The following is a 26,155-nucleotide window of genomic DNA, read 5'->3' as shown; positions in this document are numbered from 1 at the left end:
TTAAATAATTTTGATATCTATCTCTCTCTATCTATTTATCTATATTATATCTAAAATCATTAATTTCATGACATACCATAATCAATGTTTGTTTTTCCTGCCAAAATTCTTTAAAAAAAAAATAAAAAAATTCAACTAATCAAACAGATAATTAATTTGTTTTCATTACTATAAAGCAAAATATTTTCATCATATATGACCAAATATTCTCTATGCATATAATATTCAAATGCTTTTTATGTGTATATATTCAAATATAATTTGAATTTAGTTATTTATAATAAATTAAATAATATTATCACGCAAAATGATTGTTAACATTTCACGAGCAACTAGCTTTATCCAGATCTCTATCAAACTTTTGCAATCCCAGCTTTACCTCCCTATAAATACTAAGACATAGCGCGAACTCTATAAGATTGAAAAAATCAAAAAATATATTCCTGACTAAAACTAAACCCCTCTTTTCCTTCGAGTTTCACATTCTTCTACATTTTCATCGCACAGTCGGTAAATTCTCTCTGCTCTCTCTTCTTTTGGATTGTTTTTGTAGCATTTCGAGAATTTTCTTGACTGAATTCCGAACTGCATTTCATTTATACTTGCATTTTCTTGTTCATTTTCTTAATCGGTAATCTAAATTGTTAAAGTTGATGTTTCTGATGTTTGATTTTGTGTAAAATGTTCATAAAAATGGTCCAGAATTGTTGAAAGCACTAAATGCTTCCTGCTAAGAGAGCGGCTGGAGGAGAGACTGACAACGATGAAGTTGTCGAAGCCATTGCTACTGATTCGACTCTGTCTCGTACCGATGGAGGAAAAAGACAAAGTAAGGGTGAAATCGGCCTCCGTAACGCAAGTACTAATAACGATTCTAATGACATTGATGAGGATTTACACAGTCATCAAGTATATTTTTATGGTCGTGAGACGATGCGACGTCTTTCCGCTTCCAATATTCTCGTCTCTGGTTTGCAAGGCCTCGGTGCTGAAATCGGTAAACACTGATTTTTCAGTTAAAATTCATACTATGACGATTTGTTTGAAATTCTTATTTGAAGGTTGAGGCTTCAGGATGGGCATAGGTCGCATCGAATATTTTCACTTGTGTGGTTGAAATTCGAACTCATAATTTCTTGTCACATTGGCTTCTGATACGTGCTTCCATTTAGACATCTGCCACTTAATTCCAACATTCAATTATGATTTATGACTGTAAATATCTTAAAAAAATAATTATAGAAATTAATATCATAAACTCAAATTTTACTTCGCTATATATACCCAGAGGAATTTTAGAGAGTATGCGAGGTGATCCACCGTACATGACCTTCTTTTTCTCTCGTTTACGAAAAAGTTAATAAAAACAATATATTAAGTTTATTAATTAAATAAATATATTTACTATAAATAAGACGCAAAATAAAAGTTTTTTACATGACCCCCAAAAATTTCAAGACGACCCTCTATATACGTTTTTCTTATATATTAATTCGCTTCAACATGATTGGTGCCTCGTGTAAAACTAGATAAAACCTTTGCCAGATACGATTTTAATAAAGGGTAAATACTTTTTTTTTTTGAAAGGAAAGGGTATATACTTAGTACCTATATAAGCTCCATTATAAGCTTTTAATTATAAAGGATAACTTCTTAATTTTTTCTAATAAAACTAAATGTTAAGTTATTTTGTATCAAATGTTTCAATTATTAATAAAAAATTAAAAATAAATATAAAAAATATATATTCAAAAATATTTTTGTATAAGGTTAAACTAAAATGATAGAATTTTTCCACAAAAATATAACTAACTTACACAAAAATAGTCATAACTTAAATATAGAAACAAAAATGACTAATAATTTAAGTAACCATTAACAAATGTGAGTATACTACTAATAAAAGGTTAAAATAAAGCAAATTCAAATAAAAGTATATATATATATATATATATATATATATATATATATATATATATATATATATATATATATATATATATATATATATATATATTAGTAAAAGGTGTACATACTATCTTATATGGTGTACATATTTTTGTGAAGAAAAAAGTTTATATTATTTACAGAAACGTCATCCGAACATGTATACCTTTTAAGAATATATGTAATCTTTTTCGAAAATATACAATTATTTACAAAATTTCCATTATAATATGTAAACCTTAAATCTTTTATGTATATCTATTTTCAGTTTTCACCACTTTAATTTATTTTAACATAATCCAAAACCTATATATATATATACATATATATATATATATATGTAATGATTTATTTTCTAATGTCAATTTGACAAGTAACAAAACAATAAGTATAAATAATAGTATAATGGGTGATAGTAAAGCCCTAAAATATTAAATATGATATTATATTAATTATGATGACATCATTAATGAAAAAATACTTTTGTAATTTAATTAAAGATAAAGTCAATAGAGCTTTTTTAAGGAAAAATTGCTTAGAATATGCTATGGACTGAGCTTCAACACTTATTAATGGCAGAAACTTAGAGAAGAAGAGAAGGATTTGTATTCAGAAAGAAAAGAAAGAAGAAAGTACTACAAAGCTAATTGATTTCGAGTACAGGGGTAACTCCCAAAGAAAGTACTGAATATAAAATTCTTGCATATTAAGTTAGTACAAAGCTATTTTTTATACTCGGTCTGTTCGAAATATTTTTTTATTAGGTTAATTCACTAAAAATGTTTAATTTTTATTTTTGTCATTTTTTTACTCTTTTACTCTTATTATAACAACACATAAAATACCAATATCTTTTTTATAAAAAAAGAAAAATTTTCACTCACTTTTAGTAGTCATAGTAGCTATTGACACCTCAGCAAAATCTAGCACAGGGGTCATGGGGGCTGATTTTGGACTAGGTTTCTTACCTCTCAATAAAGTGTTTACACTTCCCCCCCCTTCCCCATTTTCAGAACTCTCTTCTCCCTCCTCTATATTTGCTTTGTCACACCCATCCGGGTTGGCCATGCCGCCGGTCCGGTTTACCGACGCTCTGATGGCGGCCACCCAGTGGTGGTGCGCTGATCTTTTCCTTTGTTTTGTGTTTTTTATGTCGTTTTTGTTGGTGGCCTGTTGATTCACGGTTTGTTCCTCGAATTTCTCTCTTTGGACATGTTCTGGATTCTTGGGTAAGCTTTGGGATCTATTTGTTGGACTTGTTTTTGAGGATTTTCGATTTTGGGTTTATGGGAGTGGGTTACGGTGGGTGATGGGGTTGTTTTTGAGGATCTTTCCCATTTAGGTTTAAAGCTTGAATACTTATTTTTTGTTATTAAATCATAGGAAAAAAAATACCCCTATTAATACAAGAGATTAAAGCTTAAAATATAGAAACTAAAATAATATAATATCTTGACTTCCTAAAATAAAGAAATACTATTTTGAAATTTAGTTTTTCTAGTTGAGAGACAAGAAAGTTTGTCTCAATTTGGTTTTTGATGGGACAAAGATGTAGTAATGTTTTACTCGTGCGATATATTCATAATTATTTGTGAATTATGATTGTAAATTACTGGTTATGCAGCGAAAAATCTCATCCTTGCTGGTGTCAAGTCTGTGACATTGCATGATGAAGAAGTTGTGGGATTATGGGATCTTTCTAGCAATTTTGTGTTTTCAGAGGAAGATGTGGGAAAGAATCGCGCCCTTGTTTCTGTTAAGAAATTGCAAGAACTTAACAACTCTGTCGTTGTTACCTATTTAACTACTGGATTAACAAAGGAAAAGCTGTCTGAATTTCTGGTAAATGATTTTATATGTACATAAATCATGTACTATGTGACTCAATTTGAACTTTTTCCATCACATCTCTGTCTTAGCATTGGCCCTATCTTTAGATTTATTCACAAATATGATGTCATCTAGGGTGATTGTGGATCTAAGACCCTATTGACCCGCTCTAGACCGCCCTTATCTTTAGGGTCTGTGTACAATTTTTGAGACCTTAGCGCATTCGGGTCTGATTCCGGTTCCAAAAAAATTGGTTGTGATTGTAAGTCGAGCAAATCCGACCCGAACCCACTCTTTGGATCCATTTAAGACCCAAACCCGTTAGACCCGTTCCAGACCTATCAGATCCACTCTAGATCCGACCTAATATACAACTCAAAATTTATTTTGAATTCGTTTTAAATCTATTTTTACATCCATTAGAACTCAATTTAGACTTGTATTGAACTAATAATCTAATATGCTTAAGCTTTTTTTCGATTCTCCTATCCAATAGTGTAAAACTTTTATGTTCTTAAATCAAATATTCAAGTATTTTGGTTGTGTTGTTCTGTGCAAATTTTTGCATCAGAAGAGGGTTCTTGGACTAGTCATGTTATTGCAAGTTTGTGAATGATACTTAAATGAACAATATTTTAATGATGTATGCTAATTCCTACTTTGAAGAATAACTTATGCAGTACCAAATAATAAGACTATCGTTTTGAAGCTATTTTGAGTAATGGTGGTTTTTGGTGTTTACAAATTTTCCATCGTGGGAAAGACTTCCTTTGATGAGATTACATATTCTAATGACTTTTTCATGGATACATGACTGACAAGTTTATCTCAATGTGTAGTATAAATAAGTTCTATTTACTAAGTTCAGTTTGTGTTGCATATTATTAATTGCAGGTTGTGGTGTTTACTAATATCAATTTAGACAAAGCCGTTGAATATGATGAATATTGCCACAATCATCAACCTCCTATTGCTTTTATCAAGTCCGAAGTATGTGGTCTGTTTGGCAGTGTCTTTTGTGACTTTGGACCTGAGTTTACTGTAGTTGATGTGGATGATCTTGATCCCCACACAGGCATTGTTGCATTTATTAGCAATGACAATCCTGCTTTTATTACTTGTGTGGATGATACGATGTTTGAATTTGAAGATGGGGATTTGGTTACATTCTCAGAAGTCTGCGGGATGACTGAATTAAATGATGGAAAGCCAAGAATGGTCAAGAATCCTCAATCCTTTTCATTCACTCTTGATGAAGATACCACAAATTTTGGGCCATATAAGAAGGGTGGTATTGTGACGCAGGTGAAGCAGCCAAAAGTGTTGCATTTTAAACCCCTAAGGGAAGCTCTGAAGGATCCTGGTGATTTTTTGCTTGGTGACTTCTCCAAGATCGATCACCCATCTATGCTTCATCTGGCATTTCAAGGATTGGACAAGTTTATTTCTACATTTAGACGGTTTCCTGTTGCTGGATCGGAGGGGGATGCTCAGATGCTTATATCGTATGTTCATGAAATTAATGATAAGAAGCTTATTTCTTTTGTTGATGGTGGGCTTAAAAATATTGACGAGAACTTACTTCGACGGTTTGCTTTTGGTTCAAAGGCTGTTTTGAATCCTATGGCTGCTATGTTTGGTGGCATTGTTGGACAAGAAGTTATAAAGGCTTGCTCTGGGAAGTTCCATCCACTCTTTCAGGTCGGTCACTTCAACTGAATATGGTGATTGAGATCTTGCATACATAGTCAGTGAAGGGAATTGTTTCAAATATAACTGGTAATGTATTGGCTTGTTTCATGCTTTGTGAATTGCAGAGTAGATTTTGCTTTTCCACTTTCCTTTTTTGTTGTCACAAGTTTTTATATCTCTTATATTGTTCTACTCTGTTGCATGAAAGCAACCCTGCAGATTGTTCGGTTTGAAATGGGAACAATGTGATTATGCATGAACATTCTCAGTGATATCTAATACTTATGAAATAAGCTCCCTAACAGGATGTTGTAAATGAGGAGAAAGCACTCGAAAAGAAGTTTCTTTTCCCATAAAAGGGATGGGTGGTTCTATACATAAGTAATTGGTTATGCATTATTAACTTGTTTAGTGATGCTACCTTCATTGCCTCGTTAGTTACTGAAGTCATTTACTTGTGAAGTTCCTTTATTCACTAAGCTGGTTTCTTCTACCTTTATAATGGTCACTTACTGGTGTCTTCTACTCCTTGAGATTTGGCATTAACTAGCTCTGAGAAGTTCCAATCACTGATGTGATGGTTGTTACTTGTTACTTGTTTGCATCCCCTTGATAGTCCATACCCCCTCCCTCATCTATTGTCCTTTCTCTATTCTCCACTTGTCTTCAATAGGAAGGAAGAAGGGCTTTTATTTTGGGATGCAGGAAATATCAATTTCTTTATTTTAAAAACCTTACAACGCGGTAGATGCCTTAAGAATTGAGTGCCAACTCTTTCATTGTTTATGCTCATATATTTGCATATCTCGTGTTCATTTGGTTTTTTTTTTTTTTTTTTTTTTTTTTTGCAGTTTTTCTACTTCGACTCATTGGAATCTCTTCCCGCACAGCCCCTGGATCCGAGTGACTTGAAGCCCTTGAATAGTCGATATGATGCCCAAATTTCAGTTTTTGGATCCAAGCTACAGAAAAAGCTTGAGGATTCTAAGGTGTTTGTTGTTGGTTCGGGTGCATTGGGATGTGAGTTTCTGAAGAATCTGGCTTTGATGGGTGTCTCTTGTGGCAGCGAAGGTAAATTGACAATTACAGATGATGGTGTGATAAAAAAGAGAAACCTGAGCAGCCAATTTCTTTTCCGTGATTTGAACATTGGGACATCAAAATCTGTTGTTGCTGCTGCAGCTGCTGCTGCAATGAATCCGCATCTTCATATTGAAGCTCTTAAAATTCGTGTGAGCCCAGAGACTATAAATGTTTTTGATAACTCGTTTTGGGACAATTTAAATGTGGTTATAAATGCACTGGATCATAATCACAATGCCAAGCTTTACATCGATAAGTGTGTGTATTATCAGAAGCCATTTCTGGATTCATGGATCGATGGTGCCAATTGCCTTACGAATACGGTGATTTCTAATATAACAGAAATTTATGGTACTATACCATCCTCAAATGATAAACAAACACCTATGAGTTTTATCGACGAATTTCCCTACAACATTAAGCATTGCTTAAACTGGGCATTGTCCGAGTTTGAAGGTCTCCTTGAGAAGTCACCTGCTGAAGTTAATGCCTTTCTGAATAACCCTGGTGAATATGTATCTTCCATGAGAAAAGCTGGTAATGCTCAGGCCAGGGTTATCCTGGAGCATGTGATTGAATGCCTTGACAAAGAAAGATGTGATACCTTCCAGGACTGTATTACTTGCGCACGTTTGAGGTATTGTGGTTTTCTCTCATTCGTGCTGTTTAACCTAGTAATTTTCCTCCGTAACAAAGTAGCATTCATTTACATTTATTCAGGTTTGAAGACTATTTCTCCAACCGCGTGAAACAGTTGACGTTTACTTTCCCCGAGGATTCTGTGACCAGTACAGGAGCCCTATTCTGGTCTGCACCAAAACGTTTTCCCCGACCATTACAGTTCTCTGTTGAGGATGCTGGCCACCTTCACTTTGTCATAGCAGCAGCTAAGTTGCTTGCAGAAAATTATGGTATTCCAACACCGGATTGGATCACATCTCCTCAAGCATTAGCAGATGCCATCAATAAAGTGATTGTTCCTGATTTCGACCCAAAGAAGGATGCAAAATATGATACGGATGAGGAAGCCACAAGTGTCTCTAGTGATTTAATGGATGATAGTGTAGATATTGAACAATTGATTGAGAGATTAGAGAACTGCAGAGGTCAACTGCCTTCTAACTTTAGGATGAACCCAGTGCAGTTTGAGAAGGTTAGCATTATGTGTCGTTATTTTGTTTATAGTTATCTGTCATCATATTGCTGTCTTAACAGTCATAACTCAAGGGGAATAAAAGTGATTGAAAAATTTGCAGAATGATGAGAATCACATAGACATGATCGCTGGACTTGCTAACATGAGGGCTAGGATTTATAGGATTCCTGAAGTGGATAAGCTCAATGCAAAGTTCTTTGTTGGGAGGATTACCCCTGCTATTCCAACAGTCACTGCTTTGGCTTCTGGTCTTGTTTGCCTGGAGCTCTACAAAGCTTTGGATGGATGCCACGAGGTGAGGGACTATCGCAACACATTAGTCAACCTCGCAGATCCTCAGATTGTATGGACTCCACCAGACGCTCACTCCCGAATTGATCGACAATTAGGATATGACGAGGAAACTTCTGTAGCAGAAGAAGAAGAAGATGAAGATGACAATGAATAGTCTATTAGTGTATATGAAGCTGTAAGTAGTATCATTTTTTTCTGATTGGTATAGAAATTGGAATGTAGGAAGCTGACTAGCTGCTTTGTGGAGTATATGTTAATGTAAGACTATTGACTACAAGTGATGGGTTTTCAACACTTCCACATGTGAATAAGTGGAGGTATTTTGAACCTAAGTTTTGTCAGAATCAATAAAAATTTTATTCGAGGACAAGAAATCTGAGTTCAAGTCGGAGATGAAAAAAAATCTATCTTTTGTTCAGAGCAAAGATGGAGCATGTATAAATTTAAGTCTGTTCTATTGTCATCTCTAAGCCCACAGTTTGAATCAAAAAATATTTCACTTTATTTTCGAAAAACTGATTCTTTTTAAGATGAATTCATGCCAAATTTGAAGCAATGATGAAAGCAGTTATTTATGGTCTTTGTTTTTCTATTACATTATTTTTCTATACATTATTGTTAGTAATGGGTGTTACACCTTGTTTTGTTACTTTTCAGGTGAATACGTCGAGTTATTTTGTTATTAAATGTCAGAAATATTGGGATGGTAAAGAGAAAATGATACATGATACCTGATTAGGCAAGATACGAGAGGAATGCCATCTCCTCCGAATGATAATGACCTTAATATTACCTGCTAGTCGATAATGGTTACGATATGATGATACCGTAACAAAAATAATGTAATTATTGTAATGTCAAATATTAGTGAAACTTGAAAGCATGATATATATCTAACATCCCAAAACATGTTTTCTTAAAGACTTTACAAAGAAGAAAGTATTTCATTTTTTGAAAACCTTTTAGCCGACTTGTTTAATTGACTTGTTTTGTAAGCATATTGTAATTCAAGTTGCAAAAAATATTCATAATTTTTTTCCGGCAAATCATCTACCAAATATCATGGTCCTTAAATTATATTAAGATAAATAATTACTCTAAAAGTATTCATAATGATTATTATATGCTTTCTTCGGTCTATAATGCTTACTACACTTTTCTTATTTAACAATTTCAAATTGTTTGCTGTATTACTATTTTTGGCATAATAACTATGTAAATGCCAATTTTGACACTGTTTTTTTATCAGTACTCATACTTTATTAACTTTTACGCATATCTTTTTAATAGTTATGATGGTTTTTTTAGACAAATATACCAATTTCTTAATTCTTGTGCAAAATATTTGTGTAGCATGTAAAATAGCACAAAAGAAGTATAATGCGATGGAAACTACTCAATAGAACTACCAAACAATGTAGGCGTAGTTTTGGTTCATGATGCGAGAAGTGTTTTAGTTATGCCCTGTTTAGTTCAACTAACGTTCTACATGTTTAACTGAATTTTATTAATTAAAATTGATTTCTACTGATCAAAATTAATTTTTAATTATTGTAACTGATTTTTACTGATCGAAACTAATTTTTACTTATTATAACTAATTTTTTTTATAAATTATACTTGAGTTGTACTTATCAATAGTGATTTTTATTGATTTTACAAATTATGATTGATATTTATCGACTGTAACTAATTTTTGCTCATTAAAACTGATTTTTATTAATTAAAATTAATTTTACTAATTAGTTTGTTTTAGGTGAATTAAACAATACCTTGTGTTGAATTAACACCAAGTTTCTAGTGACGTTTTTTTCAATCAAATCTTTGTAAAGGTTTGAATGCTCTACTTCATAGTACGAGTTGAGAATGAAAGAATAAGTTTTATGATACGTTCTTTTCTTGTGTGCGAGAAGTGGAAACAATTGACGTTTCAAATAAGCCCAAAACATTTTGAAAATTTGAATCACTTTAGAAAAAACTATAAAAAAAATTTAAAATAGACATGATATATACTTATTTTTCAAAATAAGCACGAATTTTCCAAAGTTAAAGTTTGAGATTGTTCGCTGTAACTAACAACGATAAAGAAGGTTGGTAAAAAAAATCAAGTTCTTTGACCAGGTCTTTATAGTAACAACAAATAAAGGAGACCTGATCAAATAAGGTAAAACTTTTATTTGTTTTTGTTAACAACGAACAAAGGTTTGCCCTGTGATGCAAATGCATCAAGGGACCAGGACCTTGCAAATAGCTCGCAAGTACAAGACAGTGTTCCTAACTTGTCACCTACGCTAATGGTGCATGAAGAGCAGAACTGGGTCAAGGATGCTTGCCAAGGACTAAGCATGACCTCAAGATACTATGTTGGGAACAAGGAAGCCAAGACTACAACAAGGAACAACAGCATACACTTGGAAATGGGAACAGACAGCAGATCCCAGACCAAAGCATTTCCTGTCGACCAGCAGACCTTGCTGAGTCCCCTGAACGCAGACTCGTATCACCCAAACCCTGATCAAGGTTGGGATGTCACCTTTGCACATGGGCCAAACCATCTAGGTCCCAGGATCTCACTGATAGACCACGTGGCATCCTAGAGGTTGAGTGAAAGGAGGGCTGTCTGACAGATTCTCCAAATGAGAATGTACTTAAGTATTTTATCTTCTGTTTCTGTTTTAAAAGCGCCTTGTATTTAGCACGTGTTCTTTAATTAAGCGTGTGATTAGTTTTAGCCGTTAAGGTAGTTGAGTGCTCTATATAAGGAGAGCCTTCCCCCCATGTAATAAACGTTCAAGCATTCAGTTTCATTTGATTCAATACATAGAGGAATTTCAGAAAGTTGTTTCTGTTTTCTTTTTGAAGTTGACGGTGACTTCACCAAAGGCATACGGAGTATCCTTTGATCTTTGTGGGTTCAAGGATTTTGGAACGATCATTGGCACTGCAAGGAAAACCGTGTGTGCATAGTCTGGAAGACATTGTACGTTTATCATTGTTAGAAGGGCGTTGAAATAGCCACTGACCAACATCATCAGAAAACCAAAAAAGGATTTCTTGGCTCTGTTCCTGTGTGTCAAGGGATCTTTTCATTGTCATTTTGTAGTTTTGTGTGTGTAATCAATAAAGGCTTCCGCTACACATTTATCAGTGCATAACAAAGGCCACAATCAGCCTTCGTTTTGCATCACCCTGTTTGACCAGCTAAAACCTTTGTTCGCTAAACTACAATAATCTTCCATCATAAGCTTCATCACTCTCCTCTCTCTCCTCAAGGAAGGATTTAAGGTGATATTACTAAGGTCACTTGACATCACTTAGATTCAAAATGAAATCTACTCTTACTTTTAAAAATAAATACATGAATTGGTTAGCAAATTACATTCTACGCATGTGAGCAAGGATCAAATCCTAACAAATAGCTAAGTTTTGCCTCCCAATATATATTTTATGTTTTTATTAATTTGTTTTTCTTAAATTTCGACTTAAAACCAAAGTCCTACCTTCCAATTCCCAAAAATATCAAAAAATCTGAACACTAAAACATAAGCCCCGCAACCCGAATCCGCTTCTTCAAAGTATTATGTTCATTATTTTGTAGTTCTCTTGAGTTTTTGGTTTAATTTTCCTTATTTAAAATTTATTGTATTTCATGTTGTAATTATTCATTTAATGTTATTGATTTTTTTTTTGATTTTTGAATTTTGATTAATCTACCCATTAGTCAATTAGTGTTGTTGATTTTGGGTTTTTGAATTGGTAAATTTATTGGCATGAAGGGTGTACTAGATTTGATGAATTTATTGTTGAATTTAGAATACGGTTATTGAATTGGGTAAGTTAATTGTCATTAATGTTTAATTAGAATTGTTGTTAGTGATAAATATATAATAATGATTGCGTTGTAGAGTTGCAAATGAATAAGTATTTTAAAGACTTGGTTTATTAAATAGTTATTGTAATATTTTTATTTTAAATTATTTACATCACTCGTTTTCTTTCTGCATCTGCCACTATCTCTCCTCCTCCTTCCTCTTTCAATAGTTCACGAAGGCAGTTGAGATGCCAAACACATGGCTACTTTGCTATAGGAAGTTTAATGACTAATTGTGGATGGAATTCAACTTTAGCAGAAATCTAAACAGGTTTGCCAATGATTACATGGCCGACTTCTACCGACAATTCTACAACAAAAAAGCAGTGAACAAGCTTTCAAAGATCAGATCAGAGTTCCTGTTCGGGCTAAGTAGTGGAGTGTAGTTCCATATAATGTATACTATTTGGTGACAAGCTAAGGGGTGCAATATAAAAGGCGTAAAGAGAAGTAATTAGAAGGAGATGGAGTTAAAGGAAATGTCATTCGCCAATCGAGAGAAAAGAGTATAATTGATATATCATAATTAACGGGTGATAAAAGTTATTTTTACAAAAAATAACACTAAGGTTTTTATCAGTAGATATTAGGGTTTACTATGTGGATTTTAGGAAAAAAAATTATCACGTAAAAAATTCAAAAAACCTTAAAGTTACTACATTAAAGTGCCCATCATCACTGATTTTATTAAATTCCCAATATTTGAAAATACCAATATTTGAAAATACCAATATTTAGAATTTAATAAAGAGAAAAATGTAGGATTTGGGGTATATGTGGAAGAATAGAGTCGAATAAAGGGAAAGATACTTGCTTTCAAGACTTAATTATAGGGCTGCTTAACTTAGCCATGGATACTAAGTCGTAAGTCTTGGAGAATACTTGGAAGTAAGGCTTAGTTTATTTCTATGTTTGAAACAAGGAACAGGGAAAAAGAAAATCCCTAAATTGATCAAAAATAAAATATTATCTTAGTTGTAATATGTATCTTTTTCCCTTAGAGAAACATGAGCTTGATTTTTCCAAGCTTTTCTCATTACCCCAACCTACCTTGTAACTGAGTAATTAAATAAATAAATAAATAAAACTAATACTGTCTCCGTTCTTTTTTGATCTTCTACTTTGGATTTTTCACACATATTAAGGAAGATATAATCTTTGGGTTGTAGTGGGTATTATTTTAATTAAATTGTAGTGTGAAGTAATGATTGTATTGTAAGTATGAGGTTATAGTGGGTATTATTTTAATTAAATAGTAGTGTGAAGTAATAATTGTATTGAAAGTATGACAGAGAAAATAATTATAAATAAAAGAAAAGGGGTACATTAAAAGAAAATGGGGGGTTTTAATGGGTAAAGGTGGGATAAAAACTTTTTAAAAATAGAAAGTATTCTAAAGTGGAAGAACTTTTAAAACTACCCGTTATAGTAATGTGGAAGATCAAAAAAGAACGGGGGGAGTACTTCTACATTCTTGGTTTATTGCATTGAATGAATATCTATATGATAAATTCAAGATGAAATATAAAAGTAATAATTTAATACTAAAGTTTTAAATAATAATTTTTAAAAGTGGTTTTGTCTCAACTAAAGCATGTAAAAATAATTTTGAATAAATTTTAAGTATATGTTTGAATATTTTTTTTGATTGTAAAAGTTTAAATAATGGAAAAATTATCGTAAATAATAACATAAGTTTTTGCTAATTTTCTTATAATAATATCAACTTTTAATTAATTATGAATAATACTAACTTACAGGTGTTTTTCTAGTACAATACTAACTTTTACTTAACACTTATTTACATTGTTTTTGTAACACCCTCAGAATAGGTAAACTTTTGAAAACACCTTTAATGGAAAACATGAGCCAAAACCTACTCATGGGAGTGTTACCGCCACATCTATTTCTAATAAAATAAATGTAAGGCTTAACGACTAAGAAATAACTTAATAACTTTAAATCCAACAGAGGGTCTTACAACATAAGAAAAGATTGAACGCAATCTATGTCTATATAAAATTTAAACAACTTCAGGTAAAATTTAAATTGAAATACGACTCTAATAAAAGCTATGTTTATAGGTGATCCTCAGTCCACGATTCCCCCGCAATCAATAACCTGCAACATAAGAATGCAAGAAAAAAAACAAGGGAAAAACTCCCAAAATCAGAAAATTGAGTAATTCCAACTCCATCCCGTAAAACGATTAGGTTTGAAAATGATTTAAGAAAATAAAATATAATCAAATTGAAAATAATTTTACAAAATAATATATAGCTGAGTTTAAAAGAAAAACAATTTGAGAAAACAATATATATATTATTACATAAACCAATTTATTATTTGATATTTATTAATGGCAACCACATAATCAATTTTTAATTTGAGGGAACGAGAATGCCAGTAGGTCGAGACTTTACCCCTATACCTACTTCATCAAGAGGTCGTCACCCCAAATAAATCAAGGCCAACAGAGTAGTCTCAGGGAACCCTAGTGTGCACACCCCTTTTACTTGGATCACAACAAATAGATGGAAGACCAAACATCGTATCAAGTATCAGAAATAATAATAATTCCTGTGGGCAGCTATACTAACCAAACAGGACAACATGTTCATCACCCTTATAATTGGATCACAACAAATATAATAGCTTCATTTCCCTTGTGTTACACTTTACGTGATTTAATATATTTTAATAATTAGTCGCGTACACACAAACATATAATCAAACATACATTATACATTTTATTTTATGATCATAGGTTTTCCCAAGAAACATATATCTCAAGAATATTCAATTGCAATATTAATATCATAATATTTTTTTTCTCCCAAATTCAATCGCATTTAAAATCATTATTAAAATAATAATATAACTTTCATCAAAATAATAATATTATAAGTATTTCTCTTTCAAATTAAACCGTATCTAATTTCGTTATCAAAATAATAATATAAATTTTATCAAAATAGTAATTATAAATTCAAGTTTGACAAAAATAATAGTAGATATAATTTGAGAATATATAAAACATAATATCATACAAAATAATGTCATATAAAATCATGCATTCTATTTAAACACATTAATTATCACTTAGCACATAATACTAACGGGATAGTCCTAATTAGATAGACATTGAAAATTACCTTGTCACGCGATCCTAGACAACGTATGCTCCTAATAATCTCTGTCTACGAATCCGCTGTTTTTAATATCAAAATCTTGCCTTTTCTTGATTAAATTTTAAGCAATTAGAGGATGGAGGAAGTAGTTTGTAGGAGAAAAAGAAAGTGCGAGTAATAATGTGAATGATTTAAGGGTGAATGGTTTAACTTATGGTGGGTAATTAGTTATAAGATTTAGAGGGAGAAGTAAGAAGTTATTTGTTAATGGGGAGTTATTTTATTTTGTTTTATTTTTATTTTTAAAATTTCTGAAATTTATTTATTTATTATTATTATTATTTTTTTTTTAAAAAAAAGGCGGATGTTACAGTTTTTTTGTCAAATAACTTATTATAAACAAAAAGTTGTTATCTAGGCAAAGATTACCCTAAGTTGGTATTATAATATTATTATATAAAAATCAGTAACATTTATATTATTCACACTAATTTCTCCTTATTGTTGTATTTCGGAAATTTTCATCTGACAATCTAAAATTGACACAAATTTAATGTATGACAAATAATAAAAATACAAATTTGAGTTTGAGTCAATTTCTTTTCTATTGAAAGAAAATATATAGTTAAAGTTAATAATTTTAAACTGACTATTCAAACTCATCATTCTCAATTTTTACATTTATATTATATTTTATAATTAAAATTTATAACAACCTAAATAAATTTTGATACAAGTTTCGACCCGTTTGATTAATGGTATTAAATAATGTTAATGTGAATGACTTATGGTGTAAAATTTCATCAAAAGTTTCATGTCATTTCCATGTTGATGAAACTTTGATGACAAAAAAGGTTTTTATTTATAAATTTTTATTACCACCTAATACCATCTCTTTTAATAATAATGTATTGAAATAAATTTTATGAAGTAAATAAAATGATTGAAAATAAACAAGCATAGACATCTAGGTCAAGATATTTTTCAATCAAATTTACACTAATTTTCATTCTCATAACCATCATTTATTTGTTGGGATGAGTTATCCAACATCGATAAATTGAAAATGGTGTGCACGCTTTCGTATCCCTCATTTATATGCTGACATTCATAATAAGTCCAGCTTAATTTAACATTATTATCATCTACTAAACGCACATTTTCTTTTGCCGAATTCCTATCTCCCATCTTTACCTCCCTATATATACAAAGCCGTGTAGCGCGAATTTTATAAACTAAACCCTTATTTTCTACTTTTAGACTCAAAACATTCTTCCACATTCTTGTCTCACAGTCGGTAAATTGTCTCTGCTATCTCTTCTTTTTGCCTTCTTTTTCAAGCATTCTGAGAATTTTCTTGACTGTTTTCCTGATATTTGCATTCATTTATATGTTAATCTGCCATTTTCTTGTTCTATTTGCGTAATCGGTAATCGAAATGACTAAATTTGATGTCTCCGATGTTTGATTTTGCGTAAAAAATGTCCGTAAAAATGGTGCAGCGTCATTGAAAGCACTATAATATGCTTCCTGCTAAGAGAACGGCGGGAGGAGAGGCTGACGACGACAAACTTGTGGAAGTCAGTGCCGTCAACATTAATCTCAAGAAGCCTTCGTTTACTTCTGCTACTGTTTCGACTCTCTCTGGTAACGATGACGGAAAAAGACGATCAAGAAGCGGTGAATCTTACTTATCGAGAATGGGACTCAGTGGCGTAAATACTGACAACAATTCTAATGACATTAACGAGGATTTACACAGCCATGAACTCGCCGTTTATGGCAGTGAGACGATGAGACGTCTTTCCGCTTCCAATGTTCTCGTCTCTGGTTTGCAAGGCCTTGGTGTTGAAATTGGTATACGTTTTATTATCTTCATTTTCTTGTTTTTAAATTTTTTGATTTGGATTAGATGATCCATTCTCTTGTATCTTGGTCTTTTTGATTCGTTTGAGACGACTCTCAATGCATGTCATTCGTCATTTTTGATCGATAATATTGTTTAAACGCAATTATGGTTTCAATACGCTGCACGTGTAAGCATAGTTTTCTATTTTAATTGGACTTTAGCGTCTTCCACCATAAATATTCTTTAAAAAATTACCTGTTCTATAAAATTAATTATCGAAGCTTTGACATTGTTATTGTTGTTGTCACCGAGACAAACATTAACTCCCTTTCTTCTCTAATGTTTTCCCATTTGAAAAATTAATTTTTTCACTTATATTTAGAAGATAAAACATATTCATTTAAGATCTCGTTAGATTCGTTTTAATATATATTTTTAATAATGTTATTTTTATAAATTTTTATTATATGAATTTAGAGATATTAAAGTTTAAAATTTAGTTTAAAAATTATGAAAAAATAAATGAAAAGACTAAAAATTAACGGAGAGAGTAAGATTTTAATATGTATTAGCAATTATATTGATTTAGGTCAAATATGAATTGTATATGCTATAAAAAGTTAACATGGACCAAATTGATATAACTTCAAATAAATTAACCTTAAAATAATTGAGGTTTTGATTTTCTAAACGTCAATTGACGTAGAAATTATTTGCCTCAATGAAAAAACGTGGATACAGCTAAAAATAAATTAATCTTCCAGCGTAATGTATATTTGTCAGAGTATTAAAGTACAACTTAAAATTAAGACGGTGTTTGAGTAAGGAGATGATTGATATGTTTTCTAATAATTTGTGTAGTGCGAATGTGTAGGAACTTTTATTTTCAATTCCCTTCCTCCATCAACCTTTTGGTATGCAAATGAAGTATATGACATACTTCCATCCAGGCATTCCATTTCCCTTTAATTTTCTTTCATCCAACATATCTCTTCTGAATTAAGAGTTGTTGATTTGTTGGTTCTACGCCTGTGACCATTAAGTGGTAATGTCTGTGAAATGCAAATGACCAGTTGTTGTGTCTTGTTATCCTTGTTATTTGACTCAATTAAAATTCATATGATTTTGTAGATTGTAGTTCCTCTGCAAGAAAGTTTATCTTGTTTATTATATAACTTAGTTTTTGATATATAGACACAGGTGTAGTGAAGTTTTACTTGCGTGATACATGTCGTAATTATCAAGCATAATAAGCCTTTTATCTGTGATTGTATACTCTCTAGGTGAGTCTAGGATGCTAATGCTATAAATTATTACTGGTTATGCAGCGAAAAATCTTATCCTTACTGGTGTCAAGTCTGTGACATTGCATGATGAAGGAGTTGTGGAATTGTGGGATCTATCTAGCAATTTTGTATTTTCAAAGGAAGATGTCGGAATAAATCGCACCCGTATTTCTTTTAAGAAATTGCAAGAACTTAACAACAATGTTGTTGTTTCCTCTTTAACAACCGAATTAACCAAGGAAAAGTTGTCTGAATTTCAGGTAAATGGTTTTATATTAAATTGTGAGTGATTCAGTGTATTAATTGTATTTGCTTTAAGTTTTATCATTGGCATCAATTATATTTGCTATACCATGTACACATGGATGACTGATCTGGATTCTTTCCTTTTTGCGAGTTTTTGAGTTTTTGAGTTTTTGAGAATTGTTTGTGTATGTACTTGATGGTCGGAATACATTTTAAAATATTTCTTAAACCTTTCATGGTTGGAATACGTTTGAGAAAGTTTTTCAATGGAGTTGCTTTCAATATAAGTTGGGGTTGTAGTATGGCTATCAACCCATTAACTTCGAGGAACTTCGAGGAAATTATTTCTACTAATATGACATCAAAAAGGGCGTGAATCATATTGACTTCATTTTTACACTAAGGGCATGTTTGGATTGAGTGTAAATATTTAAGGGGGGAAATAAAGTCAAACTAATGAATTAAAAGCAAATAGAGATGCATTTGAAGTAGTTGAGATAGTTGTAAAAAAGGTAAAATGAACATGAACTAAAAATAATGAAGGAAAAGAAGATAATTTCCCCTATTATGAAGGTAATACGTTCCCCACCTTCTCCTAGGATAAATATTTACCTCACAAAATTAAGAACTCCTTTCATTTTTTATTATTTTGCAGCTATTCTTTCACTTCTACAACTCACTAATTTCTCATTTATCAACTTGATTTTCTTGCTGTGATTTTTTTACCCCTTAAAATTTTTACACCTAATCCAAGCATGCCCTATGGTGAGATGATGGTATTAGGATCCTCTCCATTACTTTTCTCTATTACTTATGCTAAGATTTTGACACCTATTTTAGAATAAAAAATAAAATCTCAAAAATCCCCTTATTTTCCTCCATCTAGCAATTTTAGCCATTAGATTAAGTAATGGACTCTCCATTATATTTTAGGTAATGGAGAGGATCCTAACTCGAGATGATCTCCTTTGAATTCTTTTTGTTAGGTTCCTTAGGGATGTGAACCTATGGGCAGATGCCATCTGAACGTTCTAAATGATTGTAACTTCATTATTTTTGCAAATAAAACTTGCAAAGACGTTCATGTCATTTTTGGAAGTTTTATAATTGCAAAATTAGTAATGTCAATTTAGGATGTGTTATGAAATTAATCTTTTATCATATCAATATTTTCAATATTGTCTCTTTTTATAGATGAATTTAAACATTACAAGTTAGTGAAAACAAATAAAATATTATAATATATGTTAAGAAAGATATTAGACCCCTTTTGGGACCCCTAAACCTTACATTTTTAGGCCCAATGGCTTTAAACCCTACAAACCTAGATTCAAGTTTGGTCTAAGAAAACAATTTAGTATTCGAATCGCAATCTTAAGAAATTAAACCTATGACCATTCGTATCAAACATTAATCAAGAACTAATTCCAATAGTCATCAATATAATTTCTCACCTTCACGTTTTTACGTCTAGTCATATATTCTATAAGTATTTATTATTTTTTCCATCTGTTAATTAGATCATATCGTTCCTATAAATCATGTTCTAATCCCCTCAAAGTTCCAGCCCTCCGCATTTCTAAATGGTTCATTTTTCAATCTTCTTTTAACAAGACCAAAGCAACGTATATGATTTTCTCTCGTAATTTTCAAATATATGCGCCTCAAGACCCTTTCTTGTGTCTACATTTAGAATTATAGTATATATACTCATTTACCTCTAACATAAGCATCTCAACGATCCTTGACTTCTTACAATTTAGTTTAGACCCATATATTAGTGTTGGTCTGATGCAGAATTCTCCTTTAACCTTAATTGCACCCCTTGGTTGTAAAATATGTCGGTCATAACTTTTATTTGTGCCACCAACACTTCTGAAAAAATTGAGTTGAGGTACTTGAATCACTCACTTGGAACTTGGAAGGAGCTTTTGTATCTAAGTTTACAACATATTCGTAATAATCTTTTGGGCCAAAGCAACATTTAATGTACTACTTGATTTAGTTTGAACAATTTCAATTCTAATGCCTTCCTTCAAATATTTATCAATTTGGGCCCATCTCTAGATTCGTTCACAATATGATGTCATCAATGAAAAACATGCGCCACATACTTCTCCTTGGATAGATCTTGCTATTTCTCGTCTAGGTTCGTAGCAAACCAGAAAGTGCTGCGTGTAGATCCCTGTTGAAGACCTGTAGCCGCCCCTCCACATTTCTAAAGAGTGGATTGTATTTCCTCGCACGTATATTGCACTGTACTAATATGCTTATATGGTTTACCTTTCTTTGTCATATCCCATCAAATTACTCCTTTGATACTTGCATACGTCGTCTCCAGATCAATACATAACATGTGCAGATCCTTTTTCTTTAGTAATTATCACTCCGTTTGTTGATCCGAAGGATAACTTCCATGTTAGTATGAGAAATAAAATATTGTGTAGCTGGAGTGTAAGATGGTTGGTCGCTTGTATAAAAAACTTTTGCTTTCACTTTGTATTGGTGTTTGCTGAGATTGTGCTGCTGGATTTATTTCTCACATTAGGTGTTAGACTAAGAAGTCGTTAATGAACAAACATGTTTCAACTGTTTCTCGATCCTCCTATCCAATAGTGTAAAACTTGTATGTTCTTAAATAAAATATTGAAGTATTTTTTTTGTGTTGTTTTGTGCAAGTTTTTGCATCAAAAGAGGGTTCTTGGACTAGTCATGTTATTGCAAGTTTGTGAATGATACTTAAACGAACATTTTTTTAATAATGTATGCCATTTCCTACTTTGAAGAATGACTTATGCGGTTGTTTTGAAGCTATTATGAGTTATGGTAGTTTTTGGTGTTCACAAATTTTGCGTTGTGGGAAAGAGTTCCTTTGATGAGATTACCTATTCTGTTCACAAATTTACCAAGTTCAATTTTTGTGTTCCATATTAGGTTGTGGTGTTTACTAATATCATTTTAGACAAAGCCGTTGAATATGATGAATATTGCCATAATCATCAGCCTCCTATTGCTTTTATCAAGTGCGAAGTATGTGGCCTCTTTGGCAGTGTCTTCTGTGATTTTGGACCTGAGTTTACTGTAGTTGATGTGGATGATAATGATCCCCACACAGGCATAGTTTCATCAATTAGCAATGACAATCCTGCTCTTGTTACTTGTGTGGATGATGGGATGCTTGAATTTGAAGATGGGGATCTGGTTATATTCTCAGAAGTCTGTGGGATGGCTGAATTGAATGATGGAAAGCCAAGAATGGTCAAGAATCCTCGTCCCTTTTCATTCACTCTTGATGAAGATACCACAAATTTTGGGCGATATGAGAAGGGTGGTATTGTGACACAGGTGAAGCAGCCAAAAGTGTTGCATTTTAAACCGCTAAGGGAAGCTCTTAAGGATCCTGGTGATTTTTTGCTTAGTGACTTCTCCAAGATCAATCACCAATCTAATCTTCATCTGGCATTTCAAGGATTGGACAAGTTTATTTCTACATTTAGACGGTTTCCTGTTGCTGGATCTGAGGGGGATGCTCAGATGCTTATATCTTATGTTCATGAAATTAATGATAAGAAGGTTATTTCTTTTGTTGATGGTGGGGTTAAAGATATTGACGAGAACTTACTTCGACAGTTTGCTTTTGGTTCAAAGGCTGTTTTGAATCCCATGGCTGCTATGTTTGGTGGCATTGTTGGACAAGAAGTTATAAAGGCCTGCTCTGGGAAGTTCCATCCACTCTTTCAGGTTGGTCACTTCAACTGAATATGGTGATTGAGATCTTGCATACATCGTCAGTGAAGGGAATTGTTTCAAATATAACTGGTAATGTATTGGCTTGTTATATGCTTTGTGAATTGCAGAGTAGATTTTGCTTTTCCACTTTTCTTTTTTGTTGTCTTACTGCTCTCTTTGAGGCATGTTTTTTTGTCTCTTATTTTGTTCTACTCTATTGCATAAAAGCATTCCCGCAAACTTTTCAATTTGAAATGGGAACACTTTTGATTTATGAAGATCATTCTCAATGATATCTTTTAGCCTAGTTTTTTAATTCATATGGCTGGTTCCCTGAAAAAGGGATGTTGGTTCCAAACAATAAATAATAGGATATGTACGTTTAACTTGGTCAGTGATGCTACCCTTCACTGCCTTGTTAGTTATTTGAGTTATTGACTGGTGATGGTTCTTTGCTTTATCCACTTAGTTGGTTTCTTAAACCTTTATAATGATCAATTTTCTGGTGCCTTCTACTCCTTGAAATTTGGCATTGACTTGCTCTGAGATGTTCCAATCATTCATATGATGGTTGTTAGTATCCCCTTTATAGTCCATAGCCCCTCCTTCGTTTATTGCGCTATTTCCCCTATCAATAGGAAAGGAGAAGGGGCTTTTCATTTGGGATGCATATCACTCATAATTTCACCCTCTTTCTTACGAACCATTAAGAGATGAATGCCAACTCTTGCATTGTTTATGCTCATATATTTACTTATCTTGGGTTCATTCTTTCTTTTTTTTTTTTTTTTTTTTGCAGTTTTTCTACTTCGACTCATTGGAATCCCTTCCCGCAGAGTCCCTGGATCTGAGTGATTTGAAGCCCTTAAACAGTTGCTATGATGCACAAATATCTGTTTTTGGAGCCAAGCTCCAGAAAAAGCTTGAGGATTCTAAGGTGTTTGTTGTTGGTTCCGGTGCAATGGGTTGCGAGTATCTGAAAAATCTGGCCTTGATGGGTGTCTCTTGTGGCGTCGAAGGTAAATTGACAATTACAGATGATGAAGTGATAAAAACGAGCAACCTGAGCAGCCAATTTCTTTTCCGTAATTGGAACATTGGGACGTCAAAATCTGTTGTTGCTGCTGCTGCAGCAGCTGCAATGAATCCGCATCTTCATATTGAAGCTCTTCAAAATTGTGTGAACCTAGAGACTGTGAATGTTTTTGATGACTCGTTTTGGGAGAATCTAAATGTGGTTATAAACACACTAGATAATGTTGATGCCAGACTTCACATTGATAAGAAGTGCGTCTATTTTCAGAAACCTCTTCTAGAGTCAGGCACCCATGGTGCCAAGTGCAATACACAGATGGTTATTCCTCATCTAACAGAAAGCTATGGTTTTTCACGTGACCCCCCTAAGAAACAAGCACCTATGTGCACTATCGATTCTTTCCCCCATGACATTGATCATTGCTTTACGTGGGCACGGTCTGAGTTTGAAGGTCTCTTTGAGAAGGCACCTGCTGAAGTTAATGCCTTCCTGAACAACCCTGGTGAATATGCATCTTCCATGAGGAAAGCTGGTGATGCTCAGGCCAGGGTTACCCTAGAGCATGTGATTGAACGCCTTGACAAAGGAAGATGTGATACCTTCCAGGACTGTATTATGTGGGCACGTTTGAGGTATTGTGGTTTTCTCCCATTCGTGCTGTTTACCTTGTAGATTTTCTCTGTAATAAAGTAACTTTCATTTACATTTATTCAGTTTTGAAGAATATTTCTCCAACCGCATAAAGCAGTTGACGTTTACATTCCCCGAGGATGCTGTGACAAGTAAAGAAGTCATATTCTGGTCTGCGCCAAAACGTTTTCCCCGACCGTTGCAGTTCTCTGTTGAGGATGCTGGCCATCTTCGCTTTGTTGTAGCAGCAGCTAAGTTGCTTGCAGAGAATTATGGTATTCCAGTACCTGACTGGATCACATTTCCTCAAACATTAGCAGATGCCATCAATAAAGTGATTGTTCCTGATTTCATCCCAAAGAAGGATTCAAAATATGATAAAGATGAGGAAGCCACAAGTGTCTCTAGTGATTTAACGGATGACGGTGTAGTTATTGAACAATTGATTGAGAGATTAGAGAACTGCAGAGGCCAACTGCCTTCTAGCTTTAGGATGAACCCAGTACCGTTTGAGAAGGTTAGCATTATTTATCTTTTGTTTTGTTGTTGTTGTGTAAATTGCCACCATATCTGTAATGATGAACCCAGTGCTGGTCATGAGTATATTTGTCTGCTATAAAATGGTTTCTAGAGATAGAAGTTGTCATCATATTGCAGTATTAACTGTTTTAAGTCAAGCAGATAAAATTGGTGGCAAATTTTGCAGGATGATGATAATCACATAGACATGATTGCTGGACTTGCTAACATGAGGGCTAGGAACTATAGAATTCCTGAAGTAGACAACCTCAAGGTAAAGTTCATTGCTGGGAGTATCATCCCTAATATTGTGACATCCACCGCCATGGTCACTGGCCTTGTTTGTCTTGAGCTCTACAAAGTTTTGGATGGAGGCCACAAGGTGGAGGACTATCGCAACACATTTGCCAACCTTGCACTCCCTCTCTTTACAATGGCTCAACCAGTACCTCCCGAGGTGATCAAGCATAAGGACATGAGCTGGACATTTTGGGATCGATGGATTCTGAAAGACAATCCAACATTGATAGAGCTTCTCGACTGGCTCCAGAACAAGGGGTTACGTGTATTCAATATCTCATATGAAAATAACATGCTGTATAATTTCTTGATCCCAAAACATAAAAAAAGAATGGACCGAAGGCTTGTGAATATTGTCAAACATGTCACCAAAACTAAGCTGCCAAATCGTAAGCATTTTGATGTGTCGATTGTTTGTGAAGATGAAGACGGCAATGATGTAGATATTCCCAAGGTTTCGGTATACTTCAAGTAGTTTCGTTTTTTCTAGTTGGTATAGAAATTATTGGAAAGTAGGAAGCTGATCTAACTGAATACAAGTGTATAGATAATAAAACACACTGATGCTGAAAATGAAATCATAATCTCTTAGACATTTTCTATGGCTAATTGCTATTTCTATGTTCTGTTGTGTTGATATTAGTTGATATTCGCACTAAAATCAACACAGCAAATGCCAAGAAAAAGATCAATGAAAAATGTTTGCTACATGTGAATTGTGCTTTACTGACAGTGATATGGTAGAAACTTCATACTGTCTTAAAAGCAATATAAACAATCTAGGAAACATATTATACAGTCTAGACGATTTATTGCATCTTTATTAGGTTATTTTTCTTTAGTGGAAAACTTGACTTGTTATTTTATAATTTCAAGTTCAACCCATTTTTCTTTGCCTTGCCACATTAACTTTTCAAATTACTTTTAGGTTACGAAATCCCTTGCCAAAACATTGTTGTTAATGACCTTTTTTGCAGGGGATTATTGCATTACCTCTTTTCAAAAACGTTAATAATGATGAGATTGAATTGTTTATTATTATAATTATGTACTTTTTGTCCCTTATTTTAATGGGGTCAAAGCTCTATAATTCTTTGGTTTCGAATTATAATGGATAATAAAATGTCCATGTAGACGATATCTCTTTATTTATGTAAAGTTGCACTTGATGTTTGCTACCAAGGATAAATTGGAAGTAATTTTTTTGTTAGTGTAAGATGTTATATATTATGGATTTTGAAAGGAAAAGGTATACGGGAGATCCCAAGCCATTTCACTCTAGATAGACGGACTAAGATGCCGGTTTGTGAAGACGAGGGTATCCTTTTGGAAGGTTGATTTGAAAAAAATGATGCAGACATACTAACTTCAAATGATTGGGTGGAGGTCTTGAATAGTATGCAAATAGCTGGAAGAGATCCAGAGAAGCTCACTCTTTGCTTAAAAGGACACAACATATTTCAAAACAAACGACAAAGTTAAATTATACTACCAAAGAAAGCAAGAGACAAAAGTTTGAGTCTTTGTTTTGGCTCGAGTATATCCGAAAATGTTGA

General features: G+C 32.9%; 1 protein-coding gene and 1 pseudogene across 1 annotated transcript; both read left to right on the top strand.

Moving 5' to 3' along the window:
• The first annotated feature begins 720 nt into the window (after positions 1-720).
• LOC130803675 (ubiquitin-activating enzyme E1 1-like) lies at positions 721-8,531 on the top strand (annotated as a pseudogene).
• Positions 8,532-16,260: 7,729 nt separating this feature from the next.
• LOC130804020 (ubiquitin-activating enzyme E1 1-like) lies at positions 16,261-25,194 on the top strand. The gene is made up of 6 exons (XM_057668308.1): positions 16,261-16,861; positions 18,182-18,399; positions 21,320-22,126; positions 22,914-23,782; positions 23,865-24,297; positions 24,487-25,194. The coding sequence occupies exons 1-6, from the start codon at positions 16,528-16,530 to the stop codon at positions 25,072-25,074; spliced, it is 3,249 nt and encodes a 1,082-aa protein (XP_057524291.1). The 5' UTR covers positions 16,261-16,527; the 3' UTR covers positions 25,075-25,194.
• The last annotated feature ends 961 nt before the right edge of the window (positions 25,195-26,155 follow it).

The sequence above is a fragment of the Amaranthus tricolor genome, chromosome 17 (genome assembly GCF_026212465.1).
Source record: "Amaranthus tricolor cultivar Red isolate AtriRed21 chromosome 17, ASM2621246v1, whole genome shotgun sequence".
NCBI lineage: Eukaryota > Viridiplantae > Streptophyta > Magnoliopsida > Caryophyllales > Amaranthaceae > Amaranthus > Amaranthus tricolor.
This window is presented reverse-complemented; position numbering and strand designations above follow the sequence as displayed.

Coding starts and splice junctions, on each gene's coding strand:
- LOC130804020 (XM_057668308.1), top strand. CDS start 16,528: ATGCTTCCTGCTAAGAGAACGGCGGGAGGAGAGGCTGACGACGACAAA. Junction 22,127..22,913: donor AGTTCCATCCACTCTTTCAG/GTTGGTCACTTC, acceptor TTTTTTTTGCAG/TTTTTCTACTTCGACTCATT. Junction 23,783..23,864: donor ATTATGTGGGCACGTTTGAG/GTATTGTGGTTT, acceptor ACATTTATTCAG/TTTTGAAGAATATTTCTCCA.